The 22,515-nt window shown below is 51.8% G+C and overlaps 1 protein-coding gene across 1 annotated transcript; it reads right to left on the reverse strand.

The window, feature by feature from the left end:
- Positions 1 to 13,020: 13,020 nt before the first annotated feature.
- Positions 13,021 to 19,625, reverse strand: Kif12 (kinesin family member 12). The gene is given in 20 exon segments (XM_055611735.1): positions 13,021 to 13,354; positions 13,555 to 13,575; positions 13,578 to 13,672; positions 13,752 to 13,855; positions 14,352 to 14,450; positions 14,522 to 14,603; positions 14,888 to 14,974; positions 15,140 to 15,230; positions 15,313 to 15,415; positions 15,889 to 15,993; positions 16,081 to 16,199; positions 16,723 to 16,879; positions 17,056 to 17,147; positions 17,785 to 17,920; positions 18,039 to 18,173; positions 18,521 to 18,596; positions 18,685 to 18,812; positions 19,177 to 19,255; positions 19,344 to 19,409; positions 19,502 to 19,625. Coding segments are annotated over 20 exon segments (1,941 nt in total). The 5' UTR covers positions 19,528 to 19,625; the 3' UTR covers positions 13,021 to 13,214.
- Positions 19,626 to 22,515: the final 2,890 nt, after the last annotated feature.

The raw sequence follows: 22,515 nt of genomic DNA on the forward strand, positions 1-22,515 counted from the left end.
TGAAGGAGTTAATGCCAGGAGGTGACAGCATTGTCCCTAGAGTATGGTAAGAGCTGAGGTGTCTTTGTAAGATGACTCCTGACCTCCGTAAAATGCATATGGGTCCAGAACCACAGAACAGGACTCTATTTTTAGATGAGATCAGTTAAAGCAAGTTTGTACAGGATGGCTCACTTCCTTTGCTTCATTCCTAATGATTTGGGGTCTTCTGCAACAGAAGCCACAGTAACCTTGCAATTAAAAACAGCAACAACACAGATTTTCTTTCTGAGACAGGGTTTTATATAGCTCAAGCTGCATATGAACTCTTCGTAGTCAGAACTTCCCTTCAACATCTGATCTTCCAGCCTCCACCTCACAAGTGCTAGGATTACAGGCATGTACCACCATACCTGGTTTATGCTATGGTGGGTGTTAAACCTGGGGGCTTCCTGCATGCGGGGCAAGAGGTCTACCAATTGAGCTACACCCTTAGCCTCTAGATTTGCATATTATTTTTAAAATGTGTTCATTTATTCACTTTACATCCCTCTTGAAGCCCCCTCCCCTCCTCCTCCCAGTCTCACCTTCCCACCCTCTTCCCTCTCCCCTTCTCTTCAGAAAGGACACCCCCTCCACCAACCTGCCCAGGCACATCAAGTTGTAGCAGGATTAAGTGCATCCTCTTCCACTGAAGCCCAACAAGGCAGACCAGCTGGGGAAAGGGTTCCAAAAGCAGGCAACAGAGTCCATGTCAGAGACAACCCCTGCTCCACTAGCTAGGGAGCCCATACGAAGACCAAGATGCCCATCAGTTACCTATGTGTAGGGAGCCTAGGTCCAGTCTATGCATGTTCATTGGCTGGTGGTTGAGTCTCTGTGAGCCCCCATTGTCCATGGTTAGTTGACTCTGTTGGTCTTCTTGTGAAGTTTATTTCTCTTCTGGGTCCCTCTATCCTTCCCCCAACTCTTCTACAAGACTTCCTGAGCTCCACCTAATGTTTGGCTGTGAGTCTCTGTGTCTGTTTTAATCTGCTGCTGGGTAGCATCTCACAGAGGATAGTTATGCTATTCTCCTGTCTGCAAGCATAGCATAGTATCCTTAATAGTGTCAGGGGCTGTGCCATTCGGCAGGGGCCTGTATCTGGGATGTGGTCTTGGAGTTCAGCTTCCAGAAGGAGGACAGGGGGTTCATTTCTCTCAGGGGAAGCTAGAGTGCCTTAGGGCGAGGCCTGAGTACGCTAAGCCAAGGTGTGGAAAAGGTTTTCCACAGAGTATTACAGTTTAGCTCTTTTAGCATGAGGTCACCAGTGGCAACGGGAGCACCAGCATTTCAAAGCTTATGGTGACACCAAAGTGTTACAGCTCTTGGTCTAGCTGCTGTGCTGAGCATGACAGAGGTATGGGCAGACGTCCATGCCTCGTCAGCTTGCAGCCAAGGCACAGGCCTGGTGAGGCCCAGGCCCACCGAAGCCGAGGCACAGTGGGCTAGAGGGCAGGCCTGATGAGAGGAGACCTGGTGGAGGAAAAATGAAGAATCCCAGACTCGCTGGCTGGGGTGGGGCAGTGTTTTTAGCAGGGTTTATTTTTAACATGGCTTAAGTATTGATGGGCCATGGCTAAGATAACCAAAAAGTGAGGAGAGGTTTTTCCTCCCTGACTGATCTTATTTCAGGGAGAGAATAGACTTAGGTCCATGTATCAGGGTTGTTAATATCACTTGTGGTCATGAGGTGCTATCTAAAGGACTTCCTCCCAAAACAAGGAGATTTTTTAAAAGCAAGTTTTATGCCATATATTTTAAAGAGGGTACATATCTCCCTAAATTGAGGGTCCTTCCTATGTGATGAACTATTCCCCATGATAGATAAAGACGGGAAGTGTTGCTGGTGAGGGTCAACATTCTTGAGACAATTTTGTCAGGAGAGATTGGCACACGCCACCAAACACAAGCCTGCCTGCAGATCTAAGAGTGGCAGCTGTCCTAATGACTTTTACCTGGCTGCTGCATCACCAGTCTCCTGTTATTATTGTTGTTGTTTCCTGAGAGGCTAAAAGGTCTTTGCCTACACTCACTCAGGCTGTCTGGGTCTGGAAAGAGGGTGAGGGAACCTTCTGCCAGCATCGGGGAGTAGTACCCTGAGCGAGAGGCATCTGTTGTTGGACAATCCACATACAGTCCCATTCGAAGGTGCCTTACAAGACCTGGGGTCACCCAGATCAGGGGAGACTGTAAAACCCCGCCGAGAAAAGGGAGTCTATCGTCATAGAGGGAGCACAGATAAATTGGCTATCCGGAGATGACTGACTTCGACTTTTCCCAGCAGAGCCCCACAGGGTTGGCTGTCCTCCCATGGGCTGCTCTCAGGTTGGACGGTCATTGTTCGGCTCTTCCCGGAATCTCTGCTCCATCTTTATCCTTGCACACCTTGTAGGCAAATCTAGTGTCGAAGGCTTTGTGGGCTGCCTCACGTAGGATAATATTGCCTAGTTCCAACTATTTGCCTGCAAATTTCATGATTTCCTTGCTTTTAATAGCTGAGTAGTATTCCATGGTGTAAATTTTCTGTATCTGTTATTCGGTTGAGGGACATCTAGGTTGTTTCCAGTTTCTGGCTATTATGAATAAAGCTTCTACGTACATAGTTTAGTAGGTATCCTTGTGGTATGGTGGAACAACTTTTGGTTATATGCCTAGGAGTGGTATAGCTGAGTCTTGAGGTAGAACTGTTCTCAATTTTCTGAAAACCTTTAGATTGATTTTCAAAGTGGTTGTACAAGTTTGCACTCCCACCAGCAATGGAGAAGTGTACCCCTTTCTCCACAGCCTCACCAGCATGTGCTGTCATTCGAGTTTTTGATCTTAGCCATTCTGATGTAAGGTGTAAGATGGAATCTCAGAGTCACTTTGATTTGCATTTCCATGGTGGCTAAGGACACTGAGCATTTCCTTAAGTGCTTCTCAGCCATTTGAGAGTCCTTGTTGAGAACTCTCTGTTTAGCTTTGTACCCCATTTTTAATTGGGTTATTTGGCTTGTTGGTGCTTAATTTCTTGAGTTTTCTAATATATTAAACGGTACCGGTGCACCTGGATGTCTGCATGTAGAAGTATGAAGATTCATCCATACCTATCACCCTGCACAAAACCAGTCCAGGTGGGTCAAAGACTCAAACTAAAGCCAGATGCACTAAATCTAACAGAAGACAATGTAAGGGATATCCTTGAACTCATTAGACAGGAAAACTTCCTGAACAGAACGCCAACAGCACAGGCTCTAAGATCAACAATTAATAAATGGGACCTCATGAAACGGGAAAGCTTCTGAAAGGCAAAGGACACTGTCATCAGAACAAAACAACACCCTACAGACTAGAAAGGATCTTCACCAACCCTACATCCGATAGAGGGCTAATATCCAAAATATATACATTTACATATTCTAATGGGAGTTTTTAAAACTCATATCTGTTTGTCTTTAGAGCTCAGACTCCTGTCCATGATACGACAATCCCTCTCCATCCATTTCTCTCTCCTCTGGGGTTCCAGACGTTATCTTTCCACCTCCCTGCTCCTTCATGGCACAGACCTTGCAGCACGCAATCCTGGTACAGCTGAGACCTGAGAGCAAAAGCTCTGCTCATGGGAAAGTCAGGGCTATGCTCTGTAAGCAGTGCCTGAGCAAGCGGTGCTCTGTGTCCCTTCTGTGAGACCTGCAGACACAGTCCCCTTTTGCCAGTGTGCAGAGCACATGTGTCTGTTTGTAAACACGAGGGTTCCCGAGGCACCATGACAGGCAGCTTGGCCATGGACTGAGTTTTCATTTTCGCTCTGGCAGCCATACACATTTCAACACAGCAACTGTCTTGGCTTAGCTTTCTGGCATAGTTGCCTTCTTTAGTGTTCCTGATTCTCAGCTTTAACAGATAATATGTATTTGTCTGAGGGCGTAGTCTGTGCAGGAATGGACGTGCCATGGGCACATGTGCTGGAGGAGAGCTGCATGCGGAGGACATCTTGCTGGAGTCAGTTCTTCCCTTCCACCTGTGGCTTCCAGGGATGGAGCTCAGTTGTCAGGGTTGGCAGCAAGTGCTTTACCCACTGAACCATCTCAGCAGTACAGTTTCTCAGTCTTTTGTGGTTGGCTAATGGCGGGCACAGGAGCTGAACTGAGAGAGAGCACGGAAGCAGAAGCTGGGCATCTTGACTCCTTGTCCTGTGAGAGCTTGGAAACAGCTATAGACTAACCCTATAGACTAGAGAGCAGAGAAGTTGCCATTTGGCTCACTTGGAGGGCAAGGACACTCACTTGTAGAAGCATTCTGTGAATGTCCATGCCCACACCAGGGTCTGTCCCATTGCCTGCGCTCCATGGTCACACCAACATGACCTTTCATATGTACATAATTTATTTTCATTTTATGTTTATTGGTGCTTTGCCTGCATGTATGTTAGTATGAGGGACAGAAGCCCCAGAACTGGAGCTACAGACAGGCGTGAGCTGCCATGTGGGTGTTGGGGATTGAACCTGGGACCTCTGGAAGAGCAGCCAATGCTCTTAACCACTGAGCCATCTCTCTAGCAGCACCCCCAACATGGGCTTTCTGACCTGGATGGCAGGCTGGGAAGCCTAGGGCACTTGGGGTACCCCAGCTCTGATCTCGGGCTCTGTGGGACCAGTCCATATGCTCATTGTACAACCTGCTTGGGTGAGGAGAAGCTCAGAATATCCTCAGTATGTCGATTTACTCAGTACCGACATGCCCACTGGGATAAGGTGGGGGTGGGGAGGAAGCCCGGAAGATGGCTAAGGGTGCTGATTTCTCCTCTCGATCCAGATGTCTGTACTCCTGAGATTATTAACCAGAACAAACAGAGGGAACCCACAGTCAAGGCCACCTGGACTTTGAACCACTTTTAAACATTAACAGGGGCTCCAGGGATGAAGACAGGCTGTGTCTAGGATCCCGTCCCCTCTTCTCCTTTGTCTCTCAGAGTAGAGTGCAGAAGCTGAAGGGCCCCTGCTCTCCCAGGGGGCCCAAAGTTCACAGGAATCATTAGGATCCTGGGAAATTTGAAGGTGGGGAGGATGTTACCCACCCAGGAACCTCAAACGTACCCAGCATAGCAGGGATCAGAGACCTGTTTTCAGTTTTCAGATGAATACAGTGGACACGGGGATTTGTTCAAGATTACTCAGCTTATGGCCCAGGTGGGGCCCAAGTAGGCCTGTTCCTACATCCAGACTTTCTCTTCATGCTATCCAATTGTTCTTTCAAGCTTGTCACTAGGAACAGGATAGGGACCCTGACATGATCTGAGGAGGAGGCAGACAGATGAGGATAGGTCCAGGGAAGGGTGTAGTGATGGGGAACAGGGCCAGAGCAGGGAGACGAATCCAAAGAACGAACATGGCCAGACACGAGCACACAGGAGACTGAGGTCCCAGGAGGGAAGTCATCTGAGCATTAAGAAGAGTCTCAGCAGTAAGGAAGATGGAAAGAGAAATACATTTGGGGTATTAAGAGAGCTATATAGACAGACAGACTGACAGACAGACAGGCAGAGAGAGAGAGAGAGAGAGAGAGAGAGAGAGAGAGAGAGAACTAGGGAGTAGGTTAAGGAGTGCACTGCCAAGCCTAAAGACTTGAGTTTGATCTTAGAACCCCACATGGTGAAAGGAGAGGGCTGACTCCTGCAAGTTGTCCTCTGAGCCCTACACTCTTGTACACACATGTGCATGCACATAAAGGAAGTACACATCAAATAAAACATTTTAAATTAAAATTTAAAGATCCCTAGCTGGGGAGCTTGGAGGACAGAAAGAAGTGCCTCAGCTAGTAGGACTTGCCAGGCCCAGGACTTGCTCCCTGCCCAGGAAGCACAGGGTTGCTTATGTTCCGAAGGTCAGAGGTCGTATCTGAGGTAGAGGAGATCAATGGGGAGACAGGAAAAGAGCTGGGGGACAGTCAGTGCTCAGGAAGGACTGGACACGAGAAGCTGTTACTGGACGGGCGGGGACCTCTGCCCAGCGGGTGTGAGCAAGCTTGTGTGGAAAGGCAGGACATGGTGGAGGTCCTGCCCGCTCCCCTGTCACAGGCCGTCCATTCAGGACCACCACAGTGAAGCAGGGGTGAACGCTCCGGCAGTGAGGGAAGGGGAGGTTGTCATTGCCCAGCTGAGATCCACACTGCCTTCACTCTCCTTAGTGACCACCACCCCTTGTGTTTCTCTTTGGCACAGGGTGGGGAGTAAAGAGCAAAGTGCCTGCCTAGCGTGCATGAGGCCACAGGTTTGAATCCTAGCAACTGCCTAAGCTGGGCATGGTGGCACATACCTGTAATCCCAGCACTTGAGAGGTAGATGGAAGAGGATTAGAAGTCCGAGGTCGTCCTCAACTACATATCAAACTCAAGGCCAGATTGGGGTAGCAAAAAAAAAAAAAAAAAAAAGGAGTTGAGTGTGCCAGCGTCAACTGAGCTGAGTGTCAGTGTGAGTTGGAGTACCAGCGTCTGGAGACTACAGGGCAGTCCTTTCCTTGGCTTCAGCTGTTCCATCTAAACATCCAAGCAGGACAGTGCACACTCAAGTGACAGTGCTGAAACAAAGCATCATGAACACTTGTGAAAACATCCCCAAAGTGTGTAAGGCACACGCCTTTGAACCTGCCCAGGACCTGGTTGGAATTGTGCTGAGAATGCATGGATGTCTCCTGTCCACCAGGGGGCAGCAGAGAACTTACAGAAAGCTAAGACAAGGGAGGGCTAAGAGGCCTGCAAGACCAGCCTGAGGGAAAAGCCAAGGCCAGTGGCTACCTTCCTTCCAGCCTACGGTAACCCCCCTGTGAGCCCCCACCTTGACCCGTGCTTGTTAGAGAGCTAAAGCGTTTAGAAAGTCCCTCATACAAAACTGCCAGGCACCCAGGAGACCTGAGTGTCCTGCGGGTTGTCACGCTTGAATCTCTATTTGGGTCCTTACTATGCTGGTAGCACTGTTTTGCATATAGGGAAACTGAGGCTGAGGATCAGGTGTTAGAGGCCACTTGCAGATGAGTTACCATTACAAACCCTGACCTCCCAGGCTCTCTGCTGAAGTCCCCAGCCCTAGGCCCTGGTAACCAACAGGACCTCTTGGCCACACTGTCCAGGAACACCTGTGACCCTGCTACCTGTCAGTCTCACCTGTTATGACTCTGCTTTCTGTCCTGATTGAAGTGAGGTGACGCTGAGTTCAAAGATGCATATAAAGTGAAATACAAAAGCCATCCGCCTTTGCTCCTCGGAGAGAGCGAGACTTAGGGGCTGAGCCCTGTGATGCTGTCAGTCGGGACTGTAGGGAGCTGGTGGCTTAGTCTGAAGAAAGCTGAGAGAGTGGGGCATTGTGGGCCTTGAGGGGTGGGCAGACCGCGGTTGCCATGCAAACCTGAGGACTTGCTCTCTGTCCTCAGAACCCACACAGGGAGGTCAGTATGTGCGTGTGTGTTTACTTACAATGCCAGTACTGAGAGGTGAACACAGGCAGATGCCAAGAGCTTGCTTCCAGCAGCCTAGCTGAATCACAAGCTCTGGGCCTGGTGAAAGACTCTGCCTCAGAAAACAAGGTGGATAGCACATGAGAGTTCTCCTTAAGGTTGGCCTGTTTTCCCCAAGGACATAGGAGCGTGCACGCGCACACACACACACACACACACACACACACACACACACACACACTTGCATATACATGAGCATACATACATACATACACACACATGCACACACACACTTGCATACACATGAGCATACAAACACACACACACATGAAACTGGGACACTATGGAATTCAGAATGTCCTGGAGACAGGGCTTGTCACCTGTCACCTAGCACCAGGAAGAAAGGCCTCTAGAAGGAAGCTGTGAAGTCGTTGCCGGTGCCCAGGAAAGACGTACTGTCACTGTCTAGGCTTTTTAAGGCTGGGCTCATCTGTCCATAGAAGCAAGATGCTCGGGGCCTCCTCGTCCCTGCTGACCATATGAATGCACACTACAGGTGTGAAAGGATGAAAGTTGTTTCTTCCTGCAACCATGAGGCAAGTGGGCTCCTTGGAAAGTGCCACTGGCCTTTGCTCCAGAAAGACAAGTGAAATTGCCAACTATTACCTTGTAAGACCATGGAAACTCTCCCCCGGTTCTCCTCTGATTGGCTGTGGTCCCTGGAGAATCAGTGTCCGGGGCCTCCCGTGAAGGAAGCAGCCAGCAGAGATGATGTCTCCACTGTAATACCCAGAAGCCAGATCCTAACCTGGTTCTCTCGGGGCAGGTACAGTGCTGACAGGTCGGTCCTGGTGCGGGCACACCCATTGGCGCTGACCTAGCGAGAACAGCTAGTGTTTATGTAGCCTTGGCCAGAGCCAGGCTCTGGGCTGAAGTCTGTAAGGAACCGCATTTAATCCTATCATCCCCATGAGCACTTGGATCCCTTTAGGGTAAACTAATTTTATCCCCACTTCACAGAAGAAAGAGAGGCTCAAAGAGAGTAACACCCTTCACCCATAGCTGGTAAGCTGAGCAAACGGAGACTGGGAAAGAACAAAACCTGCCGAGACTCCAGAGCCTGAGGCCCACCCAGACCTACCTCCCCTGAAGTCCTACCCAATCAGTCAGCAGTCAGACCAGTGCCTTCCGCTTCTAGCTCTCCGCTCGGCCTGCTTCACTGAGAAGTCTGAAGGATTTCTTTTTAAAAGGTAACACTTTATCTCTCTAATTTTGTGTGCATGCCTGCATTCGTCTGCAGCTACACGCGTGCATGTATGCATGTGGACGTCAGGAGACAGCACTCAGGAGTTCCTTCTCTCCCTTACATAGGGTCCCAGATCATGGCAGGAGATGCCAGGACTTGCTGGGCCATCTCGACAATGACCCAGTGTGTCTGCAGGCTGGTGGCACTTCCTCCTTGGGGACAAACTTCTTCCTGACATGGTTGGGCTCTCTCTGCTCATGCTGACTTGCTCAGGGATCCCTGACTGGTCCTTCGTCTGGGGTCCAGTTAGAGTGCTCTCACAGTGTCCTTTGAGAACCCTTTTCTCAGGAGGCATGCCCATCACACATATGTCCTTCCTGCAAAGTGAAAACTGCAGCCACGTTGCTTCTTGTAGCTGTCGAGGAATAAAGACCTATGGACAGTGCGTGGCACACGCAGAAATAGTTGTCCCTGTTTCTACTGCACAGTAATTAGTTGGCTTCTCCTTTTCCCCTTGCTTGGCTAGACAACCATGAGAGGAGGGCATTGGCTCAGCTTCAGGCTAGTATACTCGGATCTGCTAAGTGGAGGGCCGGAGTCTAGGTGAGGGCTTGCAGTCACAATGAGTGAGAGTTCAGGGCCGCAGCCCAACTCAACTGTCAAAGTTCATGCCAGGGCCAACATCAGTGACAGCTTGGGCCCTGCAAGGCTCAAGTAGTTAGGTCTTCAGCCATGACCTCTTCTGTCTGGAGTTTCAGAACCACTGTTCCCCATCCCCAGCAATGCCACACTTACCTGCCTACTCTGCCTACCATATTTGTCTGGAAAACTAAGGCAGATGCATCCTGGACACCCAAAGAGAAGGCAGAAATGGAACTGTCCTTTAACGGGAGATAAACTATTCCCTCAGGGGCTGAATCTCATACAAGAGCTCTGAGATTGAATATGAATTTGGGCAATTGTGTCACTAGACCAAGGGAGAAATGCTTGGAGAGAAAAAAGAGCCCATTGGGGGTTTAGGGGATGGTGATCCAAGCAGCAAGTTGCTCCCAACACTAGGGTCAGGTCTCCCTTGACTCAACCCTTGGGGTCTGTCTAGGAGTTCATCCCTGATGACATGTCATTGTCGTTTGTAGGGTGGTGTGATTTGAACCCAGGGCTTCATACATACTAGGCAAGTGCTCATCTCCTGAGCTATATATCTGGCATTCTCACAATCTTTTGTTTGTTTGGGAGTGTTGTTGTTGTTTTGTTTCTACACATAGAAAGACAGGCTTTCTATGTGTAGCTCTGCTGGCTGTCCTGGAACTTGCTCGCTATGTAGACCAGGCTGGCCTTGGAATCAGAGATCCACCTGCTTCTGCCTCCCAAGTGTTGGGATCAAAGGCTTATGTCACTACTACCTGATAGTGTCTCGTAGTCTTTTATTTTTGTTTTGTTTGTGTGTCCATGTGTGTGTGTTTGTGCAGGTGCACAAGTGCGCATCTTGTGTGAGTAGAGTCCTCAGAAGTATCTTCCTGAAGCTTGTGCCGTCCATCCCACAGCTGTCTATGGCTTCTGCCACACACCCTACTCCGCACTGACTAAAGATGGGGTGCCCAAGGGTCTGGAAGACTCAGTTAGAAACTGTTTTAGAGCTCCATGTTTCTCGGATGTGCCAGCAATCTAGAAACTCATGGATGGCCTTCAGGGCTCTAGTCATGTCTCCTCTCCACTGGATCTGTTCCAACTTCAGTACATTCTAAAAGTCCTTAGAGATCTAAGGAACTGGAATTCTGGGAAATTCCTAGTGCCCAGGAATTCCAAGAGTCTCCCTCAATTCCAGTGTTCTGAGCTACTGGCAGCCTTTTTTCAACAGCTTTTTAAACACTTGGGGTCAAAGTCCTGTCCCCAAATTCCAGCAATCTGTGTTAGGCAGTGGCTTTTAGAATTCCAGAAGAGCCTCTTGGGTCTGCAGTTCTCTGTGAGGGACACATGGAGGTGTAGTCTCACCTGGGACTGTAATCCTGTGGAATACCCCAGAGCTTGGGGTCCTAGAGAAGCAGCCGTCCTGGAGGGGGTGGTGAGGGAATGGTGAGCACAGCTCTGGGCAGCCAGGGGCAGCGAGGGCAGCAGAGTACCACGTGTCTTGGGAAGGAAGCCAGGCTTTTGTTAAGGGCAGGAGCTGGAACTAAGAACCAGGCTGGCTGAAGAAGAGTCTCCAAGTGCTAGCTAGGCAGCTGGGGCCAGGGTGCCCCCTGGGGTCCCCATCCATCCTCTCACTCCCAAGGTGGCTGGGGAAAGCTCTCATCCTTGGTGCCAGGGCTTTCCCTGCCTGAGGCCAAAGACCTCCCAATAAGCAGGGCTGTGCATCAGGCAGTGAACTGAGGGTTCAGGGGGCCAAGGAGGGGCGGGAACACGCAAGCCACCACACTGATATGGCGCTGTGACGTCAGGAGAGGGGAACTTCTGCTGTCCACTGGGGACCCCCTCCCCCTTCAGGTCTCTGCATAAGCATCACCCCCATGAGGCCTTTCTAGAACCCAGCACTGAGAACCCCAACCTGCCCAGGCATGGCTCGTTGGTACTGCCTGTATTCTGTGAGAGCAACACATGCCCCAGGCAAGTTCCCGTATGTATCTGTTGAGTAGCTTGTGAGAATGTGTGTGTGTGTGTCTGTGTGTGTGTGTGTGTAAATACGCACATATGGAGGCCAGAGGTCAAGCTCAGGAATAATTCCTCAGGTGCCATCTACCTTTGGTGGATGAGAGAGAGCCTCTCACTGTTCTGGAACTCATGGTTTTGGCCAGACTGGCTGGCTAGAGAGCACTGGGGATCTTCCTGTCTCCACCTCCTCAGTGCCGGATTACAAGCCTGTGCCGCTACACCTGTTGTTGTTGCTATTATTACTCAAGTGTATGTGTGTCTCTGTATGTGTATGTGTGTGTGTGTGTCTGTCTGCCTCCTGTCTGACTGTCTGTTTTCAGTCTCCTGGAGGAGCTGTATTACTCAAGTGAAGGTCAGAGGACACCTGAAGATGGTTCTCTTCCCACGTGTGGGTCCTAGGGATTGAACTCCGGTCGACAGGCTTGGCAGTCACTGCCTTTACTTTGCTGAACCATTTTAGCTGCCTCCTACCTTAATTTTTATGTTTGTGCTATGGATTGAACTCAGGTCCTTAGGTTTGCATAACGAGCACTTCACCAACTCAGCCATCTCCATGCTCAGGACTATTAATTCTATCAAACTGTCATGTGACTACAAGTGCTTTTGACCAAACTTTTGGCAAAAGAAGCAGCCTCTTGTGACATTCTTTACAAATGTCAGGGAGTTTAATCTCCATAAAGGTCATGTAAAGGAGCACCAGTCTTGTGCCCATTTTGAACATAAGGTAACCTGAGCTCAGGACAGCTAAGCTGCCCAGGACCACTTGTGGAGAAGGGACAAGTGATTGGAACCTGTGTGGCTAAGCCTGCTCTGCCTGCCTGTATTTGGCCATCACCCTGTCTCTGGAGTCTGCTTGGACCCTGGCCTCTGCTGAATACCCCCACTGTCCATTCTCAAGTCATAACCCTTCACATCTCTTCCCTTAGGGCTGCAGCCTGAGCTGAAGCAGTTATCCCTAGCTTCCAGAACCTTCCCTACATAGACTCAGGAGTCCTGGGGAAAAGCCTAAGACACACAACACACTCAGAAAGACCTTGAGGCACCCTGGTTTCATATTTGTGTCCTTATTCCCCAAAGGGAGCATGCTTTGGAGACATTCACGGCTTCTTTTTAAAATGCTGGGTGAGAGAACACAGAGTGTTTCTTTGCTTGGTCTTGCTCTAGGGAGTATGGTGGAGAAAGTGGTAGGTCACCCCTTTCAGAGACAGGAAGTCTCCAGGTCAGGCCAGCAGCCTCCAACAAGCCCAGGCCCCAATGCTCTCTAGAGCTTCCTAATTAGCTTGGCCTGTTCCTCCCCTAGGCTCCCACAGGCCTGTGGTAGAGGCTTGCCTGCTTGGAGCCCTCGCCAGTACCAGGCTTCAGGTCTCAGAGGAGGCCCACCCGGATGTCAGGCTTAAGCCCTGCAAGCCAAGGTTGCCCCCTCTATCTGCCAATCCCTACCAGTGTAGTGCTTCTACTACCCATGGGACCAACATGACCATGACACAAGCCTCTGCTGGGGCCTCTCAACAACTTTCCATGGCTCCCTTATGCTGTTGACACAGCCCAAACTCTGAATGTAGCTACAGCACCCTGAAGTCTTTGGGCTTTTGCAGCACAGCCCTGCTACTTTCCCTAGGCCACGCCCAATAAAAGTGACAGCCACCTAGCTGGCAGCGCAGAACACGAGGAAAACTAGATTAGAGCCAATGCCTTTCTTTATTCAGGTTTTCCCACCCACTGCCAGCATCTCCTGAGCCCAGCCTCAGGTTGAAGGTCTGGGGCAGGGGACCCTGTACCCCCTTAGTATTCCCCAGCTCTGCCCAGCAACATTTCTTTCCCATTCACAGACTGAGAGTTGAAAGCCTAGTGCACAGAGCCAGTCTGGCAGTCTTTAATGAGGAGCAAGGACTTGGCCAGGGCTCTGCATATTCTCGCTGGCCTGTGGCTGCCTCTGGCTGAGGTTCAGGGAGCTGCTCCTCTGATGTGTCAGGGCCTCCAGCCTCTGGCCCAGGTTAGGGATCCCAGATCCTCCTAAGGAGCAATGAGACTCAAATCCTGTCCCCAGGCCACCTCCAGACTACTGAGGCCCAGGATCTTGTGTGGCAGCCTCCAGTACCCTCTCCCCAAGTTCCCAGGCTCCAGCAGAGGTCAAGACTAAAGGGGAGGCCTCTGCCACGAGACAGGAAGCATGGTTCAAGATGGAAACCCCACAGCCTAACCCCCAATTTCACCTCTTAGCCTGGGCGGCATGCCGAGGACCCTGAGGGCAAGGGCGGTGCGGAGGGGACCACCTCCTCTCCTGTCAGCATCTCTGCCAGCACTGGAGTCTGGGTCCAGTCACTATGGCTCCTGGGTGGGTGTGGAGAAAGAATGAGCCTAGTCGCTCCAGGCCTCCCCCTGCCACTCCAAGACCCCAGGCTTGACCCACCTCTCTCGTTGGGTCTTGGCAGAGCCTGAAATTGGTGAAGGTGCTTGGGGTGGGGCCCATGAAGACAGAGACACATGACCTGGGGCCTTGGGCTCCAGCACCTGCTGAAAAGACCAAAGCCCATACCGGGTGAGTTCAGGCTTTCATGACTGTATATCATTTCCTCCATGCTGACCCTAGCCATGCCTGTTGGCAGGGTGTCAAGGACAGCATGCCAACATACAAAGGGGCTCTCTCATTTCCTCTGTGGGCTACGCGGGTGCTTCTTGTAATGTCGTCTCCAGGGATCCTGAGCCCTTTGAAGGCAGAGGATAACACAGAGGTGGGCCTTAGTCTGGCTTAAGGAGGTTTCCAGAAGGAATGGGTGCATGGATGAAGAGGTAAAGGCAGGAATGGATGAGCATGGGTGAATGAGACAGAAAGTGAAAAGAAGGCAGGGCCGGAGGCCAGGGAAGCAGACATTCCACACCCTGGGATGAGATGTGGGCCCAGTGCCAGCCCTTCGCTCCTGTGCCCCAGTCCAGAGCCCTGGAATCACTGCCACCACTGGACCCTAGATCAGTGTCTCCACCTCTCCAGGTTCACCTTCTCCTTTCATACCTGCGACACATGGCAGTCTCTCCACGGGCAAGCCCACCTCGCCAGGGGTGCTCGGCACAAAGGGCAGAGGTGGAAGCAGGAGCAGACGGGGGGTAGTGCCTGCAAGAGGGCATATCAGTGGCTGTGGCATTCTAGGCTGTTCACCACAACCCAGGGTGAGCCAGACTCACATGGCAGGAGGCAGCTGGAGCCATTGAGCAGGGGCACATGGAGGCAGAGCCCTGCTGGGGGAGGGAGCACACAGAAAGATGCCTGGGAAGAGAAGTGGATCTGAGCTCAGTCCCCGACCCTGACACTCTGTGAACTCATCAGCAAACAATGCTGTAGGGCAGCCAAGCCAAGACTCTATTTCCCAGAAGAACCCCTCGGCAGTTAGTGGTCCAATGACTACCCCAGGGTGGTCCGTTCAGCCGGGAAGTGGCAGAGTCAGAAGCTGAGGCCAATGATCGGCTGCCAAAGCCTGATGACGCCCGCTCATTCTCAAAGTCCTCTCTGCTAGCTTTCACATCCTAAGCCTTCCATATGGCTACACTCACCTCTCCAGTTTGTGGACCTGCTGGGCCAGGACACGCTGCTCTGCCTGGGCCAGGTCCCTGCTACTCCGAAGCTGTCTCATTTCCTTCCTAGTGGGGAGTAAGCGCCTGGTGATGAGAGACAGCACCAGCACCCGAGGAAGGTGGGAACCCATGGGAGCAGAGAACCGTGGATGGGTAGGTGATATCTTCCCAAAGTAGATGAGCAGGAAGGGGTAGAGACAGAATCCCAGTGCTGGACCCACTTTGTTTTACCTGAGCCTCTCATTCTCTAGCATAAACTCTTGCAGCATGCCATAGAGGTTCCGCTGGGCCCAGGCCACCCGAGCCCCATGGGCCCCTGGTGCTGCAGGAAAGCAGGCCATTGCTGGACTCTAAGCAACCCAGATTCTACCCACACCCCCTCCTGGCCTTCAGGAAGCTCATACCCTTAGTGTGCATTTGATCCAGCTGGAGCCGCAGATGATGATTCTCCTCTTGGAGCCGCAACAGCTCAGCCTCTACTTGCTGGGGTGGCTTTGCTCCAGGAGGCTACCAAGGAAGAAGAAACCCTGACCACTTTATGATTGTATGGGCTGTGCACAGTGTGAGGGCTTCCCTGTGTGAGGATTTGTGGGGTCTAAACTCCAGTTCCTGCTTCACTTGCCAGCTTTGCATGCTGGCCCAGGTCGCACCTCATTCTCACTGTGTCATCCTGAAGGGACTCAGTCAGAACTGGACTTGTCCAAGCCCAAACTCAGTTCTGCCTCTTGGCTTAGATTGGGATCCCCAAATTGACCATATTTTGGACTCCAGACTAGACCCAACCAGCTGAGATCTGGGATAGGTCTTGATGACAGCCCACTCAGTCTCCAACCCTAGGCCTGTCCAGACTCTAACTGTGACGTAGACCTTTGGCTATGACCCTGACACCAATCATGACATCATTCCCAGGATTCCAACCCAAATCTCAACTCTGATCCATCCTAGATTCCTAACTCGGGCTCTGGCTGTTACCTGCTCACCTTGGGGCCCTGTGGCCGGGTGGTGACCCTCTGAGCTCGGCTTGCATATCGCAGAGTGCTGAGAGTCTCAGGAAGGCTCTGAGCTGAAGGGGATACGCAGGCAACCTGGAGAGGCCTGCCCCTGAGTGTTTATCTGGAAAAGACCCTTTCTCAGGGCCCAGCCCCTCCACAGCTCCCTCAGGTGTCAGATACCATGAGGGTGACCCCATGACCCCCAAGAGAGTCTGCCAGCAGCTTGGTAAGCTTGCTGTCCCGGAACGGAATGTGGCTGTGCTTCCTCTGTGGGTCCAACAGCAGGGAGATGCAGTGGCCTAGTGGGAAGAAGAAGGCCCAGAGAGATTTCACTGTGTGACCAGAGTTGCCTGGCTGGGCTGCTGCTGTGTGGGAGGTTCAGTTGGGCCGATGAAACCCCAGCCCATCACATCGCTTTCACATTGGTTTCCAGCAGCAGCAGACTGGGCTCTCTGAAGGCGCAGACGTACTGTTTACCCAATTCCCAACATTTAGCAGAGATCTCAGACAAATAACTGACAAAAAAACAAACAAAAAAACAGCAGCTGCCACATCATAGGCAGGTACTGAAGCTAGGGACCTAGGGACCTAGGGCCAGCCATGCAGTTGGGTACAAAGACACATTCCTTTCCCCATGCTGTGCCTGTGTCTGCTCTGAACATGAAGACTGATAACCCTCTACCAGAGGAGGAAAGTCAGCTTCAGACCTGATGCCAGGGCTCCAGGCCTCTTCTGTGACTACAAGTTCTGTGGTCACCCTAGTACAGCAATGGAGCTGGAGGAAAGAAGGGGCTCAGAGGTCAGGAGGCTCCCAGGTCTTACCCAATGCCAGCAGGCTGCGGTTAATACTGTTGGCCTCAAGCATCAGCTGCCCTCGGGATCCTGTGGCTGCCACCTTCTCACTGCCTGCCAGGTCCACGAAGCACAGCTTTCCTCCAACAGGGGGCTCCTCGAGGTCCATGGGGGGTACCTGCTGAGGCTGAAGAACCAGGGCTTGATGGGGACTTGGAGAAGACTATCTCCATCAAAGTCACAGTGTCTCAAGGTCAAAGGTTTCACCCCCCACAGCCAGAAGATCCAAGTTGGATTATACATGCAAAGCCAGAGCCATGCTGGGTAGCCCTGAGCCAGGCCTTCCCCAGGCTTGGCACTCACAGTTGGGCGGCTGATGTAGAGTGTGAGCAAGGCATGGCTTCTGCTGGAGGCCTGGTTCAAGGTATGTGAGGAGCTCCGACGACGGCTGAGACCTGGGGAAGAAGACTTTAGAAGCTGTAGCATGTAGGGAGAAAGGGCCATGCCCAGGAGCAAGAATGTCAGAGAGCTATCAGGACAGGAGCGCAAAGGACTGGCTTAGGAAGTGAAGGGCGCCAGCTTTGGTGCTGATAGGTGCAAGGAGTGTGGGAGAAGGGAGCACAAGCATGGCAGATTAGCACCTTTCTTACCTGTGGCAAGACAGAGAAACGAAAGCAGAGGTCAGCAAAGAAAGGAAAGCTGGGGCCAGTCTGGCCAGTGTCCCAGTGTCCCCAGTGCCTGCCAGGGGAGGGTTCTAAGTAAATGCTCAAACTAAGGCTGAAATGATAGGACCTTATAGATGAGCTAAGCTAAGAGGTATACCCATTGTGCGCTTAGGCCCTGCAAGGGTGGCAGGTCTGAAACCAAGAGGAGTGCGCCGGAGGCTTGGCAGGCAATCCGGAAGGCACGGCAACCCTCACGGCAAGGCAGCTTGCATGTGGGCGCCCTTGCCACATCTTTGGATTGCTGCTTTGCTGACCCTTCTCTGCAAGAGTCCTTTCTGAAGTCCCAGTTCCAGCAGCCAGGTCCGCAGGGAGCCTCACAGGGAGCTGAGGAATCCTTGGCCCCAAAGCTACCAATAAGGCAAACTACCCATCTGCAGGAGCTCCATCAGGGCCTCCAGAGTGCCAAACTCCACCACCCGAAGCTGCTCCACATAGAAGCCTCGGGACTTGCTCCACCTAACAGGCAGAGGCCGCGGAGACCCCAGGCTCAGCAAGTCCTGAACCTGAGAGGGGAAGGAGGAGAAGCGGGCTCCATTCACTCATAGCCTTTGACAATGGTTACCCCTCCCATTCCCCTTCTAGCATCCGACCTTCTTTCCAGGCGGACTGCCATTTGCTTACCTGCTCGTTGTAGATCTCCAGGTAAGAGGCTCGGAGGGTGACAGGGGCTTCCAGGTGCCGCACGCGGTCCAATAGCCAGGTGAAGGTCCTCTGCATGATGCCAACCAGGCTGGCGGGCACGGGCACCCCTTCCCCCTGGGGGTAAAGACAGCTGGGGCTGTAGCACGAGCTCCAGTAGCAGAGCCCTAACTGTGCAGGAAGCCAACGCGCCACGAAGTAGCTCCGTAGTTCATCAGTGCCACCCCACAGACACTACCTCAGCACTTACTCGACGCCACCCCACAGATGAACTAACCGAAAGCCAGAAAGTGAAGTTGCCCAAGTTAGAATACAAATGCTCCAAACTCTGCAAGCCCCTGCCTTCTTTTCCCCAGGCACCGGGTCTGTGAACCAATGGGGTGGGGCAGCGTTGGCCACGCCTCCTCCGCCCCGGAGTCCCACCCACAACCCGGAGCCGGCCAGCGCCCAAGCCTGCGGCCCACCTGCGGAGGCGGTCCCGTCAGAGTGTAAGTCTTCCCGGAGCCAGTCTGACCAAAAGTGAAGACCGTGCAGGAGAAGCTGTGGACGGCAAGGGCGTGGCTGGGCCCGGGAGACGGGGTCGGGCGGTGCGGAGCCCCACGCCCCGCGCAGCCCGCGCCGCACTCACCCACGCAGGGCCAGCTCGCCCAGGCGCTTCACGCCGCACGCCCTGAACACGTCCTCCTGCGTGCGCGCCCCGTCCAGTACCGCACCAAAGCGAAACGCCACGTCGGGGCCTCCCCCCGGGGGGCTCACCTAGAAAGGGGATGGCGTCGAGGCGGGGCCCTGCAGTACCCTGCAGCCCGGGCAGGAAGGGCCGTTTTCAGGGGTGGGGGAGGGCACGCTGAAGGAATGGAGGCACCTTAGAGGGGAGGAACCCTCCGGGATGAGGGAGGTACTGTGTAGGGATGGGGCCTTCGGAGGAGCACTCTGGATTGAGCGGAGTGTCGGGGGGGGGGCATTCTGGGGCAGGAGAGGGCATCCTAGGGAAGCAAGACTAAAGGAGGACAGGATGGGCACTCTGTGAGGGAAGGGCAATCCGCAGAAAGAGGTGTCCTAAGGTAAAGTTGCTTCGAGGATCCACCCACAGGATCCTTTGTGAGGCTGGAAAGGTTCTCACCTGCAGAGTCCGGGTCCCCGAGCAGTGCAGGACACTCTGCTCCCCTCTACGCAGCTCCCCGGTGCTCATGGGACGCACCCTGGATCCAAGAGAGACCAGATGGGTCATCCAGATACTGCTTTTCGTCCCTTCTTGGCCCGCGTGCCTCCTGGTCCACCAGTGCTTACCTGAGCACCACCTGAATGGGGGTTTCTGGTCCTTCTGTCCCCTGCTCCAGGCTCCGCTCTGGGTCTCTGTGGCCACAAGAAGGTTACCATTCCTGCCCCTAGTTTCTTCCTCTGGGAGAGCTTCCAGGGCTCCGAAACCTCACACAAACTGTGCTTACCCGTCGGGAGACCCCCGTTCCTCCATGCCGTGTACTGTGCACGATTCCTTTCCCTTTCTAGTCTGCCTCCCCTCACCACAGAGACTGTCCAGACACACCTTCCTTCCCCTCCCCACTCCCTCACAGCCAGTCATCCAGAAAGACTCCAGCCGGCCCAGAGCTAGCAAGTTAAAGATTTACCCGCTCTACACGTGAGGTGGGGACAGTCCCATGCCAGGGCATTCTAGACAGGGGGTTCTGGTGTCTAAGGATCCCTTGCTTTTGGCCAGTCTCCTCTGGAGGGAGCTAAAGGACCACCCAGACCATCTTCCTTTGTCACAGAGACACACTTCAGGGAAAGGGCTCAGTCTGGGCCGCAGAGCCAGAGAACGAAACAGGCTCTTCTGGCACACAGCCTCCCTCTCTCAGTAGCTCAGCCTTTTCTTAGAGCAGAGACCAGGGAGTGGAGGACCACAAGAAACCTGGCTGGCTGGCTAGCCTCTAGGCTAAGCTGACATCAGCTTCCCAGCATCTGGTTAAACATTGGTGCACCTGCCAAGTGAAGGCTAATCCAAAGCCAGTATGTTCTTTAACCCTTTTGGTCTGACTTCCCAGAGCAGCCACAGCAGCAGAGATGTCTGTGAGTGTGCTCAGACTGGATCACCATTCTTTGCCAGTCTCCAGGATGACCCCAGGCCTGATTAGTCATATGTAGACCTGCCCATTGTTGCTGAGGAGACAGATGGGAACAACCTGTGGGTTTGGAGTCTTTGGGGAAAGCACAGAGACTTGTAGTTGGGGGTGCATGGAGCAAGAGGGCAGGTGAGGAACTCCAAGTGAAGCACACAATTCAGGAAGGCAGGGATAAGGTGCAGAGATGGGGCTTCGAGAGATGTTTGGGGGCTGGTGAGGGGTACATCCTCCGGACCAACTCCTCAGAGAACTAGAAAGTCACTGGGGGTCACTAACAGGGAATTGACAGTCAGGTTGCCATTGTTGTTGAGTCAGCAAGAGGAGAGGAACAGAAGAGAACACAGAAGGCATTAGGGGCAATGTCATCATGGGGCACCCTAAGTCTCAGACTTCTACTCTGGGCTGATGAAGAGTCAGGCCTCGAATAGAGTCAAGTAGATGGAGTATGTAGGGGAAGTATAGTGTCTGTGTTCTCTCTGCTGTCTCTGTTTCTCTTTGTCTCTCTCTCTCTCTCTCACACACAGACATGCACGTGCATTGGCATGTCATGGCACAAGTGTGGAGGTCAGAGGATGATCAGGTGTCAACCTTGCCTTCCACTAAGGACAAGGGCAGATATAGCTCTCTTGACAGAGTGCCTAACATGAGGGAAGCCCTAAATTCATTTCCTAATACCACAAAAGTAGGCACATGCCTGCAGTCCCAAAACAAAGGAGGCAGAGGCAGGCATCAGAAGTTCAAGGTTATCCTTAACTACATAGCAAGTTCAAGGCCAGCCTGAAATCCTTGAGAACCTGTTCAATGGTTAATCTTGGTTGTCAACAGGTGCTGGAATTGTCTGAAACATAAGAAGCTGGGTACTCATGTGAGGAATTTTTTAGGTCTGATTATCTGAGGTGGGAAGACACACCCTAAATATGGGTAACACCTTCTGGTAGTATTCCAGAGAATAGGAGATGGAGAAGGAGACTTTGCTTTTTTGCCTGCTTGCCCTCTGCAGGCAAGTTCATCTACCCCATTGCTTCCTCTGCTGCAGCATTCTTTTGCTGATATTAGAACCAGCTTCTTAAGACTTCCAACATAGAGGAGAAATATACAAGCCCACTACCATAGATGGTGCATGCATCAGGATTCTCTAGGGAACAGAAGTGATGGAAGGAGTATGTATGTGTGTGTATGTATGCATACATACATAACATACATATATATACATACATGTGTGAGGGATTTATTAGACTGGCTTACAAGACACAGTCTGTGTACTCCGGCAATGTCTGTCTTCACACGGGAAAGGGTGAGACCTGGTAGATGCTCAGTTCATGAGGCAGGAGGCCTCAGCAGTCCCAGTCTGGCACTGCAGGCCTAGAGGGATGCTGCAGAGCCACCAGTCTTCAGCCCATGTTGGAAGAAGTTGGGTTTGGGTATCAGGGAAGTATAGTGGCAGTATTGGCGGCAGCAGCAGCAGCAGCAGCAGCAGCAGCAGCAGGGTAGATGGACTTGTTGAACAGAGTAGATGAGCTTGCCAGCAAGACAAATAGCCAAAAAAGCAAAAGCTTTTCCTTTAGAAAAGCTTGTATCTGTGCTGCCACTGGAAAGTGCTACCCACATTAAGAGACGTCCCCCCCATTAAGGGCTGAATTAGAAGGAGGCAGCAAGCCGAATTCCAGCATCCATTTGTCTGTGCCTCCTGACGGATGGAGGGTGTATTGTGACCGTGTACATCAGTTTCCTTTGCCATGACTTTCCCTTATGATGGACTGTGCGTCCTCAAACTGAGCTAAAATAAGCCCCTCTTTAAATTGCTTTTGCAAGATGTTTTGTTATAGTATTGTGAGACACAACTAATGCAGGAGATTAATAATGACACATGAAAGAGCATATAAAGCTCCCCCTCCCTTGTTTTAGCTTCTTCATGTTTTTGTTTTTGTTTTTCTGTTTTGAGGGTAGTTCTGTTGAACTCAACTTTCTGTGTCTTAAAGTAGCAAAAACTATTTTTGCATTCAAAAGAATTCAACATATGTTATTTCTTTAAGGCCATAACTGTGAAGATTAATCTCTTCTTTCAATTCTATTGACCATTAGTGCATTAGGAATAAGAGATCCAAGTCACCAAATACTTTTGTCACATTGACCCACTTATGAAAAAATGATTTTTAAAAAATAAATTCTGAAGAACAGGAGTTTTCTAACCTTAAAATTCTCACCCCCCCCCACTTTTCTTTAAAATAATATCAAGCCAGGCATTGTGGCATAGGCCTTTAATCCCAGCACTCAGGAGGTAGAGACAGGCAGATCTCTGAATTTAAGACCAGCCTGATTTACACAGCAAATTCAGGACAGCC

Source organism: Psammomys obesus, unplaced genomic scaffold (assembly GCF_907164565.1).
Source record: "Psammomys obesus unplaced genomic scaffold, mPsaObe1.curated_primary_1811, whole genome shotgun sequence".
NCBI classification, from domain to species: Eukaryota; Metazoa; Chordata; class Mammalia; order Rodentia; family Muridae; genus Psammomys; species Psammomys obesus.